Source organism: Corvus kubaryi, unplaced genomic scaffold (assembly GCF_017639235.1).
Source record: "Corvus kubaryi isolate FWS band 111438036 unplaced genomic scaffold, C.kubaryi_AGA036_p1.0 37172, whole genome shotgun sequence".
In the NCBI taxonomy this organism is placed as follows: domain Eukaryota; kingdom Metazoa; phylum Chordata; class Aves; order Passeriformes; family Corvidae; genus Corvus; species Corvus kubaryi.
The window spans coordinates 173614-193908 of NW_024581047.1; the positions used below are offsets into that span (position 1 = coordinate 173614).

Genomic DNA, 20295 nt, shown 5'->3' on the forward strand with positions numbered 1-20295 from the left:
CCACGCCCCCTCCGCCCAGGCCCCGCCCCCAGCCCCGCCCCCGCCGCGGTGGCCACGCCCCCTCCCCTGGCACGGGCACCGTGTCTGGACCACGTGAACATTTTTTTATTAATAATTTTTTACACATTAAAAGATCAGACGCGGGGAGAAAAACCCAACAGTAGAGGAGGAAAAGGGTGTAAAAATGCTGATTTCTGTATCCCAGCGCCCCCCGCCGCCGCCCCTGGCCAGCAAAGGATGGGGGCCTAATACAACCCCCATCCTGGCAAAGGGGCACCACAAAGCCAAATTTGCATTAAACCCCCTCCCCGACACCCAAAACACGGGGCTGAAGGAGGGAGAGGTGCGAATCTGCCCCCATCCACCCCTGCGCCTCACCCGCATCCCAAGGGACATCCCACCTCGGGCTGCAGCTGAACACACATCAAACCAGTTCCTTCCCAGCTAAAAAAATATTAAACTCGTGAGGAGGAAGGCAGGGAGGAGCCTTCCCGGAGAAAGACTCATTCAAGGTTAGCTGGAGAAGGGCGTCACAGGCACTGTGTGGCCCGGTGTCCTCAGCTGCCCCAACTCAGAGCTAGGAGCCAAACCAAAATCCCTTTTCCCCTCCCTGCCCTGGTTTTGAGTCACTGAGAAGACTCAGCCCCCACTGATCCCTTCTCCCCCTCTCTGTGCCCAGGGCTGTCACCTGCAGGATCCTCATGGAAGCAAGGGATGAGCCCTGGGGGGACCAGGAGAAATACATCCCCCTACACTCCCCCTTGCTCCCAGATTTTCCTTCATGCCACATTATTCTGGCTCTCAGGAAGCCGAGCAGTTACGAGGTCAAAATACAGCATCGTGTGAGTGTAATAAACCAACAGTACAGTTTCTGTTCTTAAATTTAACGACATAAACTACATGCACGTTACAAAACCCTCCCAAAACAGCAGATAATCAAATTCTTCGTAGCAAAGGCCGAGAGAAGAGAGAGACTAAAATCAAAAACCTGCTTCCCCTCATCTTCCTGCTACAGACAGAGTGAGGGGAGGAATAGACAAACACCCGGAAGGTCCTGGAGAGAGGAATATTTGCCTCAGAGAATGTCTTCCCCCATGTCCCCACACCCAAAAACAAGACAGGGAAAACCAATCATCAAAACCGTAGCTCAGCTGAAGCCAAAAAACCTCTTCTCATCAGGAGTGTCGGCATCACAGAGCTCACATGGTACCCCCAAAAAGTGCATTTTTAGAAAAAAAAAAAAAAAAAATGAAGGTTGGGGAGACGAGGGCAGAGGAAGCGAGAGGGAGGCAGCCTGGGAAGGGCTGGTTTTCCTGGGAAGGGCTAGTTTCCCCGGAAAGCACTCTGTGCAGCTGAGGAGGCCGCCCCGGCCGCTGCGTTCTGGAAGCTCCTGTTGGTGAGGATGCCTTGGGAAAACTCTTCCTGGGCCCTTTGGAAGCTGGCTCCTGTGCGCCGATACAGGGAATGCACCTGGGAACGAAAGGGGAGGGAAGGAATGAATCCGACCAGCGCCTGGCCGTGGGACTGCTGCGCACACCGGGCTTTTCCTTGGCTCTGCTGCTAACCATGGCACCATCCACCTTGGCAGCTGCAGAGGATGGGCTGGAGCCAGTGGCTCCATCGCTCCCAGCACGGGGTGCTGCAGATTGCAGGAGACCTTCATTTGCTGTAAAATGCGGAGTTCTCGGCAAAATCGCTGGTTTCAGACCCAAAACTCCCCACGCTGTGACGGCACAGACTTAACCCAGCATTTACTGGAGGGCAGGACCTGAAGGTGCCAACAGCATCAGGTATTTCCTTCGAGATAAAAGGAGGAGAAAAGAAGGGAGCACCAACACAAACAGGATCAGCCCAGGCTGTCCTCGCCTTCCCCCAAGCTCCAGTTCTGCTGTGCCTGCAGAAATCCTGCCCTGCTGTGGTCAGGCAGGAGGAGGGAGGAGGGCTGTGCTTAGGAGCCAGTGGGAAGGCACTCACTGGGATCCCATCAGGGCTTGACCAGCCCCACAACGCTGTGGGAGCAGTGACTGAAAGGCCCTGGATCCTGAACAGAGCCATGGGCACCTCTGCTCTGCCAGCTCCGGGCAGGACAAGGGGCAATGGTCTGAAACTGCCAGAGGGCAGGGTTAGATGGGCTATCAGGAAATAATCCTTCTCTGTGAGCATGGGCAGGCCCTGGCACAGGGTGCCCAGAGCAGCTGTGGCTGCCCCTGGATCCCTGGCAGTGTCCAAGGCCAGGCTGGACACTGAGCTTGGAGCACCCTGGGACAGTGGAAGGTGTCCCTTCCCTTGGCGGGGGGAGGGGAGTAAGATGAGCTTTAAGGTCCCTTCCAACCCAAATCACTCCATGATTCTACAGCTCCAAAGGGAGGCTCCTTCCCGCTTCAAGAGTGTCCAAGAAATTTGGCACCGATGCAGGAAGCACAAGCAAAAATACTTTAATTAAAACCTCTTGACCCACCAGTGCCCCGATCCCATCATCATTCCCAGACGGGCGAATGGAGGCGTCAAACCCAGGACCCCTGGGAGCAGCCTGAGCTCTGCTGGCCTCCAAGCCACTCACCTGCTTGAGGAGGAAGAGGGAGAGGACGGCGCAGAGCGTGAAGAACGCTGCCACCACCATCATGATCACCGCCACGGCCAGGTTCCCGTGCACCTCCGACAGCGCCGCGATCCAGCCGCTGGCAGGGAGAGGAGAGCGGGCTGAGCATGGACAGCGTTCCAGCACAGCACCAGATGGAGCACAGGAGGGACAGGCACCCACACGTGCTTCAGGGGAAGGTTACAGGGGAGTGATAACAAGCTGTGGAAACAGGAGCCTGGAGCTCATCCAGGGCCTTGTTTTGGGGATGGAGTTTCCATCAGCATTGTTAGAAGAGGATTGTGCTCATCCCACCCATGTTCCAGCCCTGTGCCCTCCCCTCAGGCAGCAAAATCAATACCCTTGGCGCCAACAGTGACTTCCATGGTCACCTTCTCAAAATTCAGCCAAGTGGGGTAAAGATAGACCAGAACAGCTAAATTGGAAGGGATCAGCTGGCAGGTCTGGAGCCGGGACCTGTGTGTCACCCTGACAGGGATGTAAGGCTTGGGAGCAGGAGGAAGAGGCAGGAAGGGATGGAGGTGGTGAAACCCTGGCACAGAGAGGCTGTGGCTGCCCCATCCCTGGAACTGTCCCAGGCCAGGTTGGACAGGGCTTGGAGCAGCCTGGGATAGTGGAAGGTGTCCCTTGGCAGGGGAGTGGAATATGATCAGTTTTAAGGCCCCTTCCAACCCAAACCAGTCTGTGATTCCACAACTCTAAGTTACAGACACTGGGAGCTGTTGAAGGGAAGGGGCAGGGAGAACTCAAGGAGTTACCAGCGCTTGGCTGCAGCTGAAAATACCAAGACACCACACTCCAAACACCTTCCTGGGTGCTGGAGAAAGGAACCTTTCCAACTGCTAAACCAAGCACGCCGTGTGCCACCAGGAGAGGGGGAACGGAGCGAGCCAAAGGGTCCCATCCGACGTGTGGCACCGCTTCTCGCGGCTCAGGGAAGTGGGAAGGCACACCATGCGCTGCAGCCAAAAATATCCACGCTGTCTGGCGGGAGGAAACGGAGCAGAAAGCTCCAGGCAGCCTCTCCAAGCCAGACTAAACCCGGAGTGCCCCCTCCCCGTGACTCAGGCAGCGGGGGGAGGCCGGGGACAGCTCTGCCCACGAGCCCTTCTGCAGGCAGCGGGCAAAAATAGACAGCAGCTCCCACCTGAAGGCTTCCCCTCGGGAGAACCACCACGGGCTGCTAACCTTTTCCCTGTGCTCCCTAACTGCGGAATCGGAGCTGCAGCCAGGGCAGCAAGGCGAAAGGAAAGGCTGTGCTCTCCCTGCAGGGCACAGCTGCTGACACGAGGCTGCTGGACCCACTCCAGAAGCCCAGGCTCACCCTTCTGGACAATGTCACCGAGAAAGGGCGAGACTAAAACCCTCCCTGCTTATCTCAGCCCACCACCAACACACTCCAGGGAAATTCAGGAAGAGTTTGGGGACAGAGTCAGGCTGGTGGCAGCAGTATCTAGCTGAGCAGTACCCGGATTTCAGGTCAGAGATCCCTCAGCCCCACACACCTCGCAGGGAAGGCTCCAGTTTAAACAAGGCAGGTCTGGTTCACACTAGAGGAGCAAATATGATCTGTGCTGAGTGAGGGAGAAGGCGACAGAAGAGGCATGGAAGAGTTATCACAGAATGGTTTGGGTTGGAAGTGGCAGGGTGGCAGGGACACCTTCGACTGGACCAGGTCACTCCAAGCTCTGTCCAACCTGGCCTTGGACACTTCCAGGGATGGGGCAGCCACAGCTTCTCTGGGCACCCTGTGCCAGGGCCTCCCCACCCTCATGGGGAAGGATTCCTTCCCAACATCCAGTAATTCACACAGTCCCATCTGCACCGAAGCCGCCAAGGAACGTGCTTTGCTGGGATTAGGATGGGAAGAGCAGAGCAGGGAGGCAGCCCAGCTGGGACCTGCCACGGCTGTGCCTGGGCTGAGAGAGGAAAACCACAGGAGACAGAACAGGCAGCTGTCAGAAACAGGCCCCAGAGCTCCTGACAGTCACAGCCCTGGTGAGAAAAAGGATCTGTGGCACGGCAGGCAGCAAAGCCAAGCTTACCTGTCTCCCCAGCCAGGAATTCCGACAGCCTGGATGATGTAGATTGCTATTTGGCAGAAGAAGACGAAAAAGAAGACGAAGAAGCTGAAGGAGCTGTCAGACCTGCGGGAGAGATGGCAGCAGGAGTGAAACCCGTGATCCTTGCACTGAGTCCCTGCTCCAAGAGGAGGGGAACCACTTCAGTGAACTCCCTTCTCCAGGGACGAGCTCCTGAGGAGAGGTGATCTGGAGAGGAACTGGGCACCCAAATGTGTCCACTGCAAATCCAACACTCTGCCCAGTGCAGAATGGGGTGAAGGCAGTTCCCTCCACAAATGCAGCGTGCCCAACATCAATGTACCAAACAGTGTCTCAGAAATGAACAAAGCGAATAAAAAATGAATCAAAAGCACCCTGTGTCTGCCTAGGCTTGGGTTTCAGGATGAAAAAGGATCACCATAATTAAGTTCTATCAGACAGATCTAATATGTTTAGTAACATAGTGGTTTGGGTTTATCTAATGATGCAAAGAGCTGGAAAAATCCTGCAGGCAATACACGATGGGAACAGATAGACCCAAAGCTCCTCCCACTAAGAGATACATCCCCGTTACAGAAAAAAACCCAGCACTTGCCTGAAAGCCTTGTAAATTGGTCGGTACCAACAGAGAAAGGCACAAGGGGTGAATAAAATTAACCACAGAATCGAGAGACCAAAGTCTACTCCTCTGCTATTGTCGACTGTGAACCACGCCAGGCAAGCGAGCAGGTTCAGGAGCAGGGTGATGGAATGCACTGTTCGGGGTGGGAGAGAGAGAGAAAAAACATCAGCAAGCTCTTGTGAACTCCAAGGCATCCCTAACCTCTCACTGAACACAGGGAGAGCTGCAGAAATTAAGGTGACTTTGGGCCATCTAATTTCCCTGCCCCCCTTGGAGAGGAAACAGAGTTTGACCTAAGAAGCTCATCTGACCCTGATGCTTACGGCCAAATCTTAAATAGCTGTTCCAGCCTCCATTAAACAATTAAAATTCTGTCATGAATGAGCTATTCCCAAAGCATAAACTTGGGGTTCTTCACATTTACCTTCATAAGAAAGGAGAGAAACACGATTTTAGCCTTGCAGACAACACCACCAGAATTCACTGTGTGACAGAGCTCAAGCTTTTCACACAGAACCTCCTCAGAAAGGATTCTGACCGCCGTTCGAGCCATTAACTTACACATCCACAAGTAATAGAGCATCTTGCATATCCGCTGGTAGTCAGCTGGGATGTCTGCGGAAAAATCCTGATAGAAGCACGGCTTGATGGGACAGTTCTTGGGAAGAGGCGGCCAGTTGTTCTGCCTCGCTGTGGAAGGGAGGAAGGAGCAGCTCTTCACTTGCTCTTCTCTCGCCGAAAGACTAATTCACACCCCAGAATTTCCAAGCAGCCGTCCAGCTATTGTTTAATTCATCCATGAAACCCTTGGCAGAGCCTGGGGGGTGGTCAGTTCCTACAGCTGAGCAGGCAGCACAGCAGGAACGGGATAAACTGCTGGCAGACCAGCCGTGTGTGGGGGTTTTCCCTTGAGGGAGGCAGAACTCGGCCGCACTGGCCAAAGGGCCATCACAACCACCATCCCTCAGCCCTGCACGCCCAGATTCAGCCACTTCAAACCAAGATTAGGGGGAAATATTGGGTTCCTGTAGTTAAGAGAGCCTTGAGGCTGAAAAGAAGAGCTTTGCTGCTCTCAGTGAGAAGCCTCAGCGGGGCAGTGTCACTCACCAGCTCTGACACGGGGACAGATCGGTGTCTGAGAGCTTTAGGTGGTGAAAGGCAGCTCAGAGCACACTCGAGGGCAGGGACCCAGCAGAGCTGCCTCCAGCACCCCACCTCTGAGCTGCCTTCCCATCATGGAAGCTGTGGGATGCCAGGCACTGTCCCAGAAGGGTTGCCACAGGGGGACTGCAGTTCTCCTGGCAAACCAAGCAACGCAGGCTGCCCTGGGCCCCCAGGGAGGGCGGGCAGAGTCAGTACTCACGGTCGATACTGGCTGCGTGGCTCTGCAGCTCCCTTTCCTTCTTCTCCAGCTCAGCTGCCTTCCTCTCTAGCTCTGCCTGCTGCTGGAGCAGCCCTGCCTGTGCCGCTGCAGCCACGGCCTGGAGAGGAGACAGAGAGATCAGAGGGGTCAGCCCTGCCCGGGGCCGGGCTGCGGTGGCACCACCAGGTGCCAGGCTGGGAGGGAAGCAGGGCACAGGGTGACATGAAAGCTCAGCCTCAGACGTCTTGATTCTGCCACTGGAGGACAAAATCAAGTTATCCTGCAGGGGGATAGGGCTGGGAGAGCCCTCAGGAGGCTTATCCACAGCTTCTTCTACCCCTCAGTTCACCTCACTGCTCTGAGCACCTCACAAGAGTGGTGAGCAGGGCTCCTGGGCTTGCCAGGACAATTCCCTTGCCAGCTTGGAGAGGAAGGGCAAGACAGCTGCCTACCACACCTCTTAAGGATCTCTTCTACCTGTTTGGTATTCTGAGGAATGATTCTTTCTCCCAGCAGCCTCAGTTCTTTGGATGAGGGTGGTCCTGGCAGTCAGGTACTTGCATTTATGCTCCTGGCACGGAGCGTGTCTGACCAGACACCAGAACGAAGCCAAAAGCATTAGCAGGATACATTCCAGGGTTTCCAGAGGGAAGCCAGAGCCAACAGGACACAAGGCAAAGTGAGCTCTGCCACCAGAGGGACAGGGAAGGAGATAGAAGAAGGACTGCATGAGTGTATTCCCTATAAAGATCCGCCTCGCAACCGCAAGCTGGAAAGATCACCTGCAAGCTTCCCAGTCACCACCTCGGGGAACCCCGCTGCCCTGTACTCCCAGAGGCCCTGGGAGCTCGTGGAGGCTGGGAAGGCAGCAGAGAAGGGCCTTACCTGTGGAGTGGGCTCCACAGACGTCTGCAGAACGGCCGGCTGCGAGTGGCCCGAGGGCTGCGCCACCGGCGTCGTCCGCGCCGCATTCGTCTGCACAGAGACCAAGGCAACCAGGTAAAAACATGGCAGGAGAAACACAGCAGGCTCTTGGTGAATTGTTTAAACCACAAATCCCGGCTTCCTGCCCTCCTCCTCCCACCTGGCTCGTGGCAGCAGCCAGGGAATACGGATGAGGCTCTCCCAGCCATCCATCAGCGGCACCGCCGGGACAGCTCAGCTCCCAGCCCAGGGACCAAATAAATCCTGCTGTGTCCTGCCACAAACCATCTTCCCCTTCACACTTCACGTGGCTTCCCTGCGAGTCAGCAGCCAGCTGGAGAGGAGCTGTTCCACGCCAGTGGAGAGCTCCGGCTGGGAGCTTATTAGTGCTCCACTGCAGGAGCAATTGCCCGCTCCTGCGTGCCACGAGCCACATTCCACGGGGAAATCAGCTGAGAATCCCTCTTTTTGTAAGCTGCGCCTATCAAGGGAACTTCTACACCACTAAAACCACCACCAGGTACGCAGAGCACAAAGACACGTGGCACGTACCAGCTGGGAGCTCTCGGAAAAGGGGTTGAACTCATCCAAGCCACTTTGGCTGGTGTTTGTGAGCTGTGTCACCGAGGGGTCCTGGAGGGAGAGAGCACAAGGATAAATCAGCATTGCATACAGGGTATTATCACTTACAGCATTACATTGTCCAGTCTGGAAAAGGCCTTTAAGAACATCAGGTCCATCCTATCTGTGCTGCCTGCCTTCCATCTGCTCGTTAGCTGGGAATTGGAGGTGGTGAAACACATGCCTGCCACAGGGGGATGGCCCTGGCTGGCATGGAATTTAAATATCCAAGGAGGTGACTACCAGCAAGGCAAGATTTGTGAGCAGAAATAATCTCCTGTTCAGCCAAGAGGTATGTCTGAACAACCACAACGTGCTTTGTGCAGGTTACTTCTGCTCACCTACAGCGAGTTATTCCTAATTTCCAGGGATCTGGATTCATCCAGATCAGCAGGTTGCTGGGCCTCACAAAGCAAGCATGGAGCCACAAAGTACAGTAGAGCCACACAAAATGAGGTTTTAGATATGACTGATCCTGGCTGAGAGATGCCAGCAAGCTAAAATGCCAATGATTGCTCAGGAGAAGTGAAACACTCAGGAAAATTGAGCTGGAGGTGTGACACCAATTATTTAAGGAGGTTTTAATGCTGCTGGCATAACAGCTCTCACTTCTGCTCACAGCACCTCCCACTTGTCTCCATCAAATCCTCTGATGTTTAAAAACAGGCTCTCTGCACCTCTGAGAACACCTCTCTGCCCTCACCTGCAACGCACGCAGCTGTTTCTATCTCCTCTTTTCTACACACTGCTTTCCATGCAGAAATTCCTCTCGGACAGCCAGACATTGCCCTCTGGAGCTCCTCTCCGCAGTTATTCCAGAAACAAGGCCCTTTTGAACTCAGCAATCCTCCTGCCTGGCAACCCGAGAGCTGGGTGTGGGTCAGAAAATTAAAAAGTGGCTCCTTATCCCTCCCTCAGCAACTCGAGTGTCCAGACCAGTCCTCGTAATTTAGTGCTTAATGGGGTGAGAAGCAACCAAGGCTGCGCCGGGGCGTGCAGGGGCTGCCGGAGCCGGCGCGCTGCAGGAAAAGCCCTCTGGAGCCATTCCCGGGGTTCTAGCGCAGCCTTCTGCCGAGCAGGATGCACACGGAGCAGCTGATGAGCAGCTCCCCGGCTCCTGCATGGCAGGCACTCCCTGCCAACAGGTTGCACTCGTTTGTGAATCACCCCGGGCTGAGGCACGGCGCCTTCGGAGCACTCGGATGCTGCTCGGGGAGGAAGGGCTGCAAAAAGTGGGAAGAACCGGCAGGACTGCCATGCTGGAAACCAAACGTGCTTTTGTTTCGCTCCTGAGTCCTCTGGAAGCTTCAGCTGTGCAGAGATAAGGGCTGTCAGCACAAGTTGACCCTTCCCCTCACACACGACCGTGCTGCACATCAGCACAAACTCTTCAGTCCAGAACATGTGAGCCCCAGCTGGACTAAAGTCCAGCAGAAAACAACTGCACAAGGAAGAGAAACTCCCTTCAAGGCATGGGAGGTGGAAAGTGAAAGCTGCATGACCCTCTGGAGAGCCCGGGTGGTCAGGCTGGCAGGAAAGCGCTCGGGAATAAGGGGGAATGCTACAGTACCACCGTAAAACACACATTTTACTTCCCTGGGCTCACCTCCACCCCAAAAGAAAGCGGGAGGCTCTCCAAAGGCAGGGAGAGCAGCACCACTGCTTCAGCTGCACCACAGTTTGACTCCCAAGGCAGACGACAAGCTCTCATCTCACTGCACAGCTTTAAAAAAAATCACTTAATGAGGCCGTAAGGCCAAGGCACAGCAGCTCGGCTTAACTCGCCTGCTATTGTGCAAGTGTGTCTAAAATAGGAACCCAAAGAGGAGGGAATGTGCAACAAAGCTGAAGTGTTTGGACATGTGCCTGGGTAGGGCAGGAAGGAAAGCAGAGGGTGATACACAGGCAGCAGCTTCCGTGAGCCCGGAGCAGGCAGCGTGCGGGATGAGCGAGCACCAGGAACGCAGAGATACGAGGAGGTGCCCACAAACTTCATGTTTTACAGTTATTTTCTGCCAGCTACGCAGCAAAAGGCAGCTGAGCCTCCTGAAACAAGCGTGGGCCTGGTCCTTGGAAGAGATCAGGAGACAGGGATTGAATTCAGAACCGCTCAGAGCCACAGGAGGTGTGTCCAGCCACAAAGCTCACAAATCAATGGCTCGACCTGCGGGATGCCAGCGAGCAGATCTCATTTGTTGCCCTTCCACCAGCACTTCCTCAAGTGCCAGGGACGTGTGATGCCATTTTTTCATGGCTTCAGATGCCCCCAGCACAGAGTAACTCCACATCTCAAGCAAACTGCACTGCCATGAATATTAAAACTATTTTCAAATGCAGCAAATAGGAAGCTGCTGTCGCGCTGCCGAAAGGTTTGGATACAACAGGTTTGTGCAAGAAATTCTATTTTTTCTTTTCCTTCTGTTCCCACGGATTAAAGAAACAAAATGAGAGGCCTCTTTAGATGAGATCAAGGAAAAAGAGCTCAACCTAGAATCACCTGGAACTTAACATAGTTGTCAAAATATCACAGGATTGCCCCAAATATAACCAGTCCTGCAGACTCAGAGTGCTGCCACTGCCTGGAAGATGCACCGAGAGAAATCTTGAGGATTTTATTATTGGTATCTCTGAAAAGGATGGAAGTTTCCAGCTCTGTCTGAGGCTTGGACCAAAGTTTTGGAGACAGCTGCCATTTCCAGCAGGTTACTAGATAAAGGAAGGAAGTTAATCATCTCTCATTAACTGGTTACAATAAGTAACAGAGAAGCCAGAGATATTTTTAACAGGATCAAAGCAGCTTATTTTACACAAAGCTTAACAAACAGCATGAACAAAGTCTCCCAAAAAGACAAAGATCCTGGTCACGTCAGGACTGGAGGATCTGGGGATCCCCAGCAAGGAAGGACAACCCTGGTGCTGCGGCAAGAGAGATCCACCAGCGGGGCTGGGAGGGTGAGGATGCTTCTGCTCCTTCCAGAGCACGTGGAAGGGGGTGTCAGTGGGACACTGTCACCCCAGCACAGAGCCAACACCTGGGTCCAGCCCCTGGCAGGGAACAGGCTGTCCCACAGGCTGGGATTGCATTTCAAATCAGACCAACAAGGCTTCGAGGCTCCAGCAAGCAGCAGTCAAAAGTTCCTCACAACCAGCTGCTGGGGACTGGGGGATTTTTCTTAGAAAAAAAAAAAAGGCAAGACAAAACCTCACAGTCCTGAAAGGAGGCTACAGAACCTTCCACAAGGAGCAGATGAGCTGCAAAGAGCCGTCACAGGGGAATCCAGGGTGGGACATACCTTAGTCGTCCTTAAGAAGTGAGCCTGACATGGGAGTTACCAGCTGGAAATCACCTTCGACCTCTTTTTGTTTGAACAGTGAATAAAGAGTGAGCACAGCCCTGTTCTGTCAGATACCAGGACAGCTTTAATGTGCACAAAGCACAGGGAGATGACAAGAAAGATGGAGACTGACTTTTTATAAGGGCCTGAAGTGACAGGACAAGGGAGAATGGCTTCAAACTGACAGAGATCAGATTGAATATTAGGAGATTCTCCCTTGTGAGGGAGGTGGAGCCCTGGCACAGGGTGCCCAGAGCAGCTGTGGCTGCCCTGGATCCCTGGCACTGCCCAAGGCCAGGCTGGACATTGGGGCTTGGAGCAGCCTGGGACAGTGGGAGGTGTCCCTGCCCATGGCAGGGGGCGGGACTGGATGAGCTTTAAGGTCCCTTCGAACCCAAACAATTCTGTGATTCTAGGAATATGTACTTCTTAGAGCCGCAGCAACAAATCCCATGTCCATGAACAGCAATATATTCCACCCCTCAGAACAAACATCAGAGGAACACAATCGTTCCAACCCTTCCCATTCCTCAGAGTCACAAGACCATGTTAAAATAAAAGTGAGGAAGAAGAGAAAGATTTTTTTCACTCTGATTCCTCAAAAGACTCAGCTTCACCAACAAAGAAATCCATGGTCAGGAAAACACTCCTTCCTGTGGATCACATCCCAGCCAAGCAGCAGAGGTGAGGCTGAGCTCACAGACAGGAGCCCAAGGCCAGACACTGATTTTCACACCACCGCACAGGCACTGTGTCCCAGAGGCCGTTCCAGGCCAACTCCCTGCATAAATGACCCCAATTTGCAGAGGTTAATCCCAGAGAGAAGAAACCCAGTGAACACAAACCAAGTCTTCAGTGACCTTAACAGGAATCTCCTGCTTTGAGCCATGAAATCCACAGCCTTGCCTTAGGAAGTCACTCTTAAGAGCTGAAGCACCTTAAAAACAGACCCAGAGAGAGCCAGCGGACAACCAGACCACCAGGCAGCACGACCAAGAGAGCTCCAGCAATGGATTATTCTGAACAAGCCCACAGCTCAGGCACTCACAGCTGCTGTGCCTCCTGAGAGGCAGGAAACCCTCTCCCCACTGCCTGTGGAGGTGAGGGGGGACCGTGCCTGGCTGCGAAGGTGGCGGGAGGCCCCTCCTCGAGGCGAGGAGCAGCCTGGCCCGGGCACAGAGCGGGCGGGACCGCGGGGGCCGCTCATGGGTGACCTGCGGGGAGCTGGGCCAGGGCGACGGGACCCCCGGCCCGGGCTAGAGGGGGACCCGGGGAAGGGGGATAGAGAAGGGAGACGAGACCCTCGGCTCCGGCCAGACGGGGATGCAGGGAGGGGGAGCGGGACCCTCGGCCACAACTGGGGGACAGGGAAGGGGGGCGGGACCCCCGGGCCCGGCGGGAGGGCGGGCAGGAGGATGGGGCGTGCAGCGGAGTGGGACAGGATCTCCGGCCACAGCTGGGGGACAGCGAAGGGGAGCGGGACCCCCGGTCCGGGTGGGGGTTCGGGCAGGGGGTCCCGGGCCGCCCTCGGGGCCGAGGGTCGCGGCCGCCGCACGCCCCCCTGGTCCCGCCCCCTCGCGCTGATTGGGCGCGGCGCGGAGCAGCGGCTCCGCCATTGGCCAGCGGCGCTTCAGTCAGTGCCACGTCCCGGCGTGCGAGGTACGGGGGGCCGGGCCGGGCCGGGCCGGGCCGGGGGGGGCCGCCCGCGCCCCGCGCCCACCTGGAAGGGGTTGATGTCCACCGGGTCGGCGAACGGGTTGGTGTCGAAGCCCGACATGGGCGCGGTCCGCTCCGCTCCGCTCCCGCCTCCGCCGCTCCTGGCGCTTCCGGGGCAGCCGCGTGACCGGGAGCCGCGTGACGTCACGGCGGCGCGTACAGCTCGCGCGGGGTTAACCCTATGGGCGTGGCTGCGTGACGTCACAGCGGCGCTTATAGGCGGCGGGGGAGGGGCGGGGGAAGGGGAGGGGGGCAGGCCCTGCCCGGCCGAGCCATGGCGGAGATCCGGGGTGAGCGGGGCACGGGGCACCCACCGCCCGCGGTGGGGATGGGGGCTCCCGGCTGGGCCACGGGGATGGGGACCCCCCCCACCGGGACCCCCCCGGGGCGATGGGGCAGTGGGCCCGTGACTCCTGCTCCCGGCCCGAGCACCCCCAAATCGCCGTGTGATTGTTGAAAATCATCCCCCCATACACTCTCTCCTCCCAAGCCCGTGGTCCTCTCCCTCCCTGACACCCTCTCACCCTGCCCCGGGGGCTTTGGGGGTGTCCGGGAGGATTTTGGGGGGGTTCTTTCTGTGCCCTGCTAACATTTGACTTCCCTCCCGCAGTGTTCCCCCTCTCCTGCGCGGTGCAGAACTATTCCTGGGGGAAGGTGGGCCTGGAAAGCGAGGTGGCCAAGCTGGTGGCCAGTGGTGACCCCCTGGTCCAGATCCAGCCTGACCAGCCCTACGCGGAGGTGAGTGTGTCTGTGTGTCCATTCTGTCCGTGTCTCCGTCCCATCAGTGTGTCCATCCCTGTGTTCGTCCCACCCGGCTCTCACCATCCTGTGTCCTATCAGGATGTGATGCTGACCCCCAGCTGTCCCATGTACCCTGGGGGGTGCCTGGGTTGGAGAGAAGCCCGGCATGACTCAGCCCCCGAGGGAGCTGCCAAGGATCATCTCCGGGGCCAAGCAGCCTCTGGAAAAGCCCAAGTCATCCGCCTTGGCTGCCCAGCTCAGGGTGCCATCTGTCTGTTGGTGTCTCGCAGCTGTGGATGGGCACACACCCCCGGGGCGATGCCCTCATCCGGGATAACCGCATCCCCCAAAAGACCCTGGGCCAGTGGATCTCCGACAACCCTGCCTGCCTGGGGGCGAAGGTGAAGGACGCCTTCCAGGGACAGCTGCCCTTCCTGTTCAAGGTGCTGTCGGTCAACACCGCCCTGTCTGTCCAGGCGCACCCCAACAAGGTAGGGAGAGCCCCGGATGGGCAGCCCAGCTGGACCCCGTGTCCCTGGGGAGGTCACCCAGCTCCTTTCCCCCCTCTCCAGGAGCTGGCAGCGAAACTCCACGCCCAGTTCCCTGAGCACTATCCCGATGCCAACCACAAGCCCGAAATGGCCATCGCCCTCACCCCCTTCGAGGGCATGTGTGGCTTCCGGCCTGTGGAGGAGATTGTCTCCTTCCTTCAGAGTAAGGATGGAGGGTGCATGGTCAGACCCTGGAGTGGGGATGGTGGCCGTGCTCCCTTGGGGTGGGGATGGTGGCCATGCTCCCTTGGGATGGGGTTCAGGGTGGGGATGGTGGCCATGCTCCCTTGGGATGGGGTTCTGGGTGGGGATGGTGGCCATGCTCCCTTGGGATGGGGTTCTGGGTGGGGATGGTGGCCATGCTCCCTTGGGATGGGGCTCAGGATGGGGATGGTGGCCATGGTCCCTTGGGATGGGGTTCAGGGTGGGGATGGTGGCCATGCTCCCTTGGGATGGGGCTCAGGGTTGGGATGAGGGCCGTGCTCCCTTGGGGTGGCCATGGTGGCCGTACTCCCTTGGGTTAGGCTTTGGGGTGTGGATGGGGGCTGTGGTCCCTCGGGATGGAGTTCAGGGCGAGGGCAGTGCTCCCCCGGGATGGGATTCAGTGTGGGGATGGTCCCTGTGCTCTCCTGGGATGGGGGTGCTGGTTCTGACTGGGGCTGTTCTCCCCTGGGATGGGGGTGCTGGGGCTGCGTTCCCCTGGGGTGGGGGACTGGCTCTGACTGGGGCTGGCCCTGCAGACGTCCCTGAGCTGCGGGCGCTGATCGGGGAGGTGGCAGCAGAGCAGCTGGAGCGCAGTGGGAGCGACGACCCCCGCGGGGTCTCGGCCGCCCTCCGCGTGTGCTTCACCCGCCTCATGAAGAGCGAAAAGAAGTTCTTTGTGGACCAGCTGAACATGCTGGTGAGGAGGATCTCCCAGGAAGGTGAGTCCTGGCTGTGACACCCCAAACTGGTTCGAGGGGCTGTGTTTAGGGGAGAGGCCGGGGCACCCCCAGCTCCCTCCCCATGTTGGGCCTGGTCTCTTCCTGCGCAGCGGCGGAAGGGAAGGACACGTCAGGGAGCAACGGGGACCTGCTGCTGCGGCTGCACTCCCAGTACCCGGGGGACATCGGCTGCTTCACCATTTATTTCCTGAACCTGGTGAGGCTGGAGCCAGGGGAGGCCATGTTCCTGGGAGCCAACGAGCCCCACGCCTACCTGCATGGAGGTGAGCGTCGGGGGGGCTCTCCTAACCCAGCATCCTGCACGGACTGGCTGTGGGAACGTGTGGAAGGGCTGGGGTGGGCTGACAGCACTGCCTCGTCCCCGCAGACTGCGTGGAGATCATGGCGTGCTCGGATAACACGGTGCGCGCCGGGCTCACCCCCAAGTTCATCGATGTGCTCACCTTGTGTGAGATGCTCAACTACACACCAGCACCCAGCAGCTCCAAGATCTTCCCGGCTGCACAGAGCCAGCTCGATCCCAATGTCTACCTCTATGACCCACCCGTGCCAGACTTCACCATCATGAGGATAGAGGTGAGCGATGACAGATCCGCGCTGGGGACACCGGCTGGGCTCCAGGTGGGACACCCCGGTGCTGGCTGGGGTTCTCTCCCCTTTGTAATTAGTGTCCCGGCAAGGAGGGAGGGATGCTCAGGCATAATGGGCTGCTTGGCTCTTTATCCTTCCCCTGTTCCCTCTGCCTGGAGCCTGTTCACCTTCTCCAGCAGCTCTGGGCAGAGGGAGAACCAGGAGGAGGACTTGACTGTCCTGGGCTTGGGCTGCTGCAGGCACAGCAAAGGGGTGGGAATGGGGACAACCCCCTTCCAGCTCTCCAGGGAGGAGGAAAGCTGAGGGACACTCCAGCCACAGTGACATTTCCCTTGGCAGATCCCTGCCTCCATCAAGCTGTACCTCATCTCTGCCATGGACTCTGCCAGCATCTTGCTGGTGATCCAAGGGACAGCCGTGGGCACCTCCACAGCCGCAGCCTCCGAGATGTCCCTGCACCGTGGCTCTGTGCTCTTCATCTCGGCCAACGAGAGCATCTCCCTCCACCTCTCCTCACCCGATGGGATGCTGCTCTTCCGAGCCTGCTGCCTCCTCTGAGCAGGACCTGGGACACTTCCTCCACATCACTCCATGTTTGAGTAGATAGAAACTGGTGTGGGCAAAGTCTTCTCGCTTGAAAGTTTTCCCTCCACCTATTAAATCCCCAAACCAGCCCTGATGTATAGAAAGAGCACGTCCATGGATCGACTCCTTGGATGTGGCACAGAGCAGGCTGAGGCTTTCTGCTGCTTCTGGTGGGCTCTTCCCAAGCCTGGCTGATGGCAGCCAGTGTCACCCTTCCCTGGCTGTAAAAGGGGGCTGCGTGGGGGGGTGATGGAGCGGGAGAGTCTCCAGTGCTGTGAATAAAGAGGTGACTTTGTCCCTGGCAAAAGGCAGCGTGCTGGGGGGAGCAGGAGGATGGAAGGGGCCAGAGAGGCTGGGAGCAGCTCCAGAATCCCCCCAACACTGGCTGCGACCCCCCGTTGCTCCTCAGGCACAGGAAAGGGGTAAAATGTGAGGAAGGAAAACAGGAGTCCCCCCCCACAGCACCAGCACCCCCTCTGAGTAATGAGATCCAGTTTATTGAGTGCTCCCTTTTACAAGTAAAATACAAAAACAAACAAATGTGCCCCCCACCCAACCAGTTCATGTCTCTTGACATGAAATATTTAAATAAGGATTCTGTATAAGAAGCTGATTGTCCTCTGTGTCATAGAGCAGGACCATGGTTTAAGGCAGCGTTTATGGTTTGCAGCAGGGAGGCTCTCCAGCCCCGCCAACTCCAAGCCCTGTGGGGAGCTGGGACAGGGGGTCTGGGCTGTGCCTCACCATCAAAGCAGCGTTGAGGAGAATGGGAATAAGCCATTAGCTCCAACCCCAGAAACTCCCAAATCCTTCCCTTTATACCCCTATGGAGGTGCCGGGCTCTGCCTGTCCTCCCTTCCCACCCCAGCCAAGTGCCAGGTCCCATCCAGGTCACCAAAATGTCCCTGTGCCACCTCTCCCTGATATTGCTGAGTGTAAGGAGAAGTCCTTTGGGGTCAGTTGGTCTCTGCCATGAGCAGCATCATTCAGTCCTCGTGTCACCGTCCTGGCGTGGGACCTGGACACCCAACAGCCATCCCACGGGACAAAAAAAGTGCTGGATTTTGACCTGTTCTTGTGCAGCTACTGGATCACGCAGGAGAGATTTTCTCCGAAACAACAGGGGCAAGAAGAGGAGGCCGCGGGTTTTGGGGGAATGAGATCCAGGTCTTCATCATCGGGGACCTCGTCAAGATGGTACCCGTCCTGCAGCAGCTGCCGGCTCAGGTCCTGGTTCACCTGCTGCGGGGGACAAAGCGGGGCTCTGCGGGATGGACACACATCCACGCTCTGTGGGGTGACGCTTCCAGCCCCTATGCAGAGCCTCGAGGGGTCAGGGGAACAAGGGAGCCCGTGGGGACCCCGCAGTGTCAGAGTCAAAGCCCCGCACTTGCCTCAGCGGAGGAGTATCCTGAGGAACACCTGGATCCTGGCTCCCCGTCACTAAGGGAAAAAAGAAACAGAGCTGGCCAGGAAATGGGGACTTTAGGATGCAGATAAGGGAAATTCAGGGGGGAAAAGGAGCTGGCAGTGCAACCCCAAGGGATATGTGAAATCTGGGACAACAGGAGCGTTTCGCTGCTCTGAGGTGCCCAGTGCCATCAGGGATGCTCTACAAGTGACAAGGAAAATCATCCCCCCAAAAAGCCATCTGTGAGCACTGCCATCCTCAAAATCGTGGGCTATTTACCCAAAATCCTGGGATATTCACCTGTCTGAGTCGAGGGAGACCAGGTTTTCATCAGCTGTCTGGCTGAGCGCTGTGTAGCCCTTGTTAAACTTCACCGACCTGTCGGAAAGCAGAGGAGTGAGACCAGGACAGATGTTTTACGTGGAAACACATCCATGGAGCTGACAGGCTGAGGAGCCAGGGCAGGAATCCCACTCCTTCCCACCCAGGCACTGTCCAGGGGCACTACCAGCTAAACTCCAGGATAGCCAAATAAATCCATACCACCATATCATCCCCAAAATAAAGAGAAAAGCACTATATTTTATTATACTGGATGTTCCTGGCCAAACAGAGCCAGCAGAATAAGGTCCTGAACTCTTCTTTTTAATCCTCTGAGTTTCCCAGTCTCCCCAAGAAAAGTGAAGAATACATTTTGGGAACAGGAAGAAGGGACCAGACCTTTTAGGAGTCGGTTTCAGGGCAGTGGGTCCCCCCAGCAGCCCCTGCCTTCGCAGCGCTGCCTTTGCCAGCTCCCGCTGCCTCTCTGAAAGCCAAGCACAGGGACAGAGATAAAAATTCCCAAGTGCTCCCAAAGGGAAGCACATTCCTTTGGGGAATGGGTGAGGAGCGTGTTGCACGTGAGCATGGGCACAGGGCAGTGCTTTCCAAGGCATCTCTATGGGTTTTTATAAAGGTTTTATCCCACCAAGGAATAAAAGGGCTTTTGGTAACTCCAGCTCTGGCAGAGAGGTGGAAATGACTCCCAAAATCCCAGCAGAGTCCACCAAGCATCACTTACTCAGCTTGGCCTGAATGGAGGGAGGTTTGCTCATGATGTACGGACCCCTTTTCTCCACCACATCTGTCCCTTTGTTCAGCCTCTTCTTTTCAGCCCAAATCAGCTAAAAAAAAAGGTGAAATAAGCATATTTAGCATCTCTCCATGTGGATGAAGTAAAGCAGAGGCATCTCAGAGCATCCAAGCATTCCTGGGAGCTCAAGGTCAGCAGGGAATCTGTCCCCAGGTCAGCTGGCGGGGGGGACAGCTCCTCCTCCCCAGCCCAGGAGGAGGGAGAGGAAAAGGAATAAGGAGATCTATTAGCAGATGAAAGGATTATTTGGGAATGGTGATGCTAATTAAAAGCACAGGTAGTCACCATCAGTTCCTGTGCAAGCCTAGCTGCAGTAATACTTGAGAAAAGGCAGTGGAGGAGATTTACTGAAAGGTTAATCAAACACAAATGTAAGGATAGCTTATTTTAATTTGGGGTTTGAGCCTTTCAAGCTTCTCCTTTTATCCAATTATTGTCCAGGAGAACCAGCGCTCCTGAGGTCAAGAGGGAGGAAAAAACCTCCAGAAACATAAGGGGTAATGAAGAAAATAGAGGGAAAATCAGAGCTGGCACAGGAGGGATGTGGAATTAAAGGAGCAAGGCAGAGGACTTGGGATGACGATCGGAGAGCACAGCCAGGATTAGCCCCAGTGTCTTAAGCCGGAATTAGCAGGGCAGAGCCTTATCGTGGGAGTAACTGGGCAGGCAGCGGCCCCCCAGATCCCTCTGGATGTGCCATACCCCTCCCTAGCCAGCTGATACACCTGTGTGGGTGTGTACATACGTATATATACACACGCGCTGTATACAGCACTGTGCCTCCATGTGGGTAACTCTGAAAGACGAACTCTCCCCGCTCTACTGCTCCTATCCTGCCCCCCACACATACCCCATACTGCCCCCCACACATACCCAGGCCTATACCCCCTGTGCACACACCCCATACTGCCCTACAGACACCCCCCAAGCCCTATACCACCCCCATGCACGTACCCTCCATACCGCCCCACGGACATACCCCAGCCCTATACCACCCCTATTCACATACCCTCCATACTGTCCCACGGACATACCCCAGCCCTATACCACCCCCATGCACGTACCCCCTCCTGCCCCACGGACACACCCCAGCCCTA

At 56.5% G+C, this 20295-nt stretch overlaps 3 protein-coding genes across 5 annotated transcripts in view; 1 reads left to right on the top strand and 2 right to left on the bottom strand.

Moving 5' to 3' along the window:
• Window positions 1-83: 83 nt before the first annotated feature.
• On the bottom strand, window positions 84-13391 carry SCAMP2 (secretory carrier membrane protein 2). Its single transcript, XM_042021768.1, has 9 exons — window positions 13248-13391; window positions 8124-8204; window positions 7533-7622; window positions 6648-6765; window positions 5846-5974; window positions 5258-5417; window positions 4645-4746; window positions 2561-2678; window positions 84-1470 (listed from the first exon to the last, which is right to left on the bottom strand). The coding sequence occupies exons 1-9, from the start codon at window positions 13302-13304 to the stop codon at window positions 1324-1326; spliced, it is 1002 nt and encodes a 333-aa protein (XP_041877702.1). The 5' UTR covers window positions 13305-13391; the 3' UTR covers window positions 84-1323.
• MPI (mannose phosphate isomerase) lies at window positions 12390-16962 on the top strand. 2 transcript variants are annotated; one of them, XM_042021767.1, is made up of 8 exons: window positions 12390-12627; window positions 13854-13981; window positions 14275-14475; window positions 14557-14698; window positions 15276-15458; window positions 15569-15742; window positions 15847-16055; window positions 16410-16962. In XM_042021767.1, exons 3-8 carry the CDS (start codon window positions 14281-14283, stop codon window positions 16626-16628), a joined length of 1122 nt encoding a protein of 373 aa, XP_041877701.1. In that variant the 5' UTR covers window positions 12390-12627; window positions 13854-13981; window positions 14275-14280; the 3' UTR covers window positions 16629-16962. The 2 variants fall into 2 exon arrangements, with proteins under 2 accessions (XP_041877701.1, XP_041877700.1); XM_042021766.1 differs by lacking the exon at window positions 12390-12627 and adding an exon at window positions 13482-13533.
• Window positions 16963-17132: 170 nt separating this feature from the next.
• Window positions 17133-20295, bottom strand: part of FAM219B (family with sequence similarity 219 member B) — a 3630-nt gene continuing 467 nt past the window's right edge. The window contains exons 2-6 of one of the 2 annotated variants that reach the window (XM_042021769.1): window positions 19127-19229; window positions 18787-18871; window positions 18367-18444; window positions 18050-18098; window positions 17133-17897 (exon numbers count right to left, since the gene is read on the bottom strand). In XM_042021769.1, the coding sequence (XP_041877703.1) occupies window positions 17739-17897; window positions 18050-18098; window positions 18367-18444; window positions 18787-18871; window positions 19127-19229 (474 nt within the window). In that variant the 3' untranslated portion in view covers window positions 17133-17738. Of the gene's footprint in view, window positions 17920-18049; window positions 18099-18366; window positions 18445-18786; window positions 18872-19126; window positions 19230-20295 lie in introns of both variants that reach the window. The other variant, XM_042021770.1, reaches the window with a different exon arrangement.

Excerpts from the sequence above, each read along its gene's own strand:
- SCAMP2 (XM_042021768.1), bottom strand. The coding sequence starts at position 13,304 with ATGTCGGGCTTCGACACCAACCCGTTCGCCGACCCGGTGGACATCAAC. Across the intron at positions 6,766-7,532 it reads CTGTGGAGCCCACTCCACAG|GCCGTGGCTGCAGCGGCACA; the intron begins GTAAGGCCCTTC and ends TCTCCTCTCCAG. Across the intron at positions 5,418-5,845 it reads GCTCTATTACTTGTGGATGT|TGCATTCCATCACCCTGCTC; the intron begins GTAAGTTAATGG and ends CACCCCGAACAG.
- MPI (XM_042021766.1), top strand. Across the intron at positions 13,982-14,274 it reads CTGACCAGCCCTACGCGGAG|CTGTGGATGGGCACACACCC; the intron begins GTGAGTGTGTCT and ends GGTGTCTCGCAG. Across the intron at positions 16,056-16,409 it reads TCACCATCATGAGGATAGAG|ATCCCTGCCTCCATCAAGCT; the intron begins GTGAGCGATGAC and ends TTCCCTTGGCAG.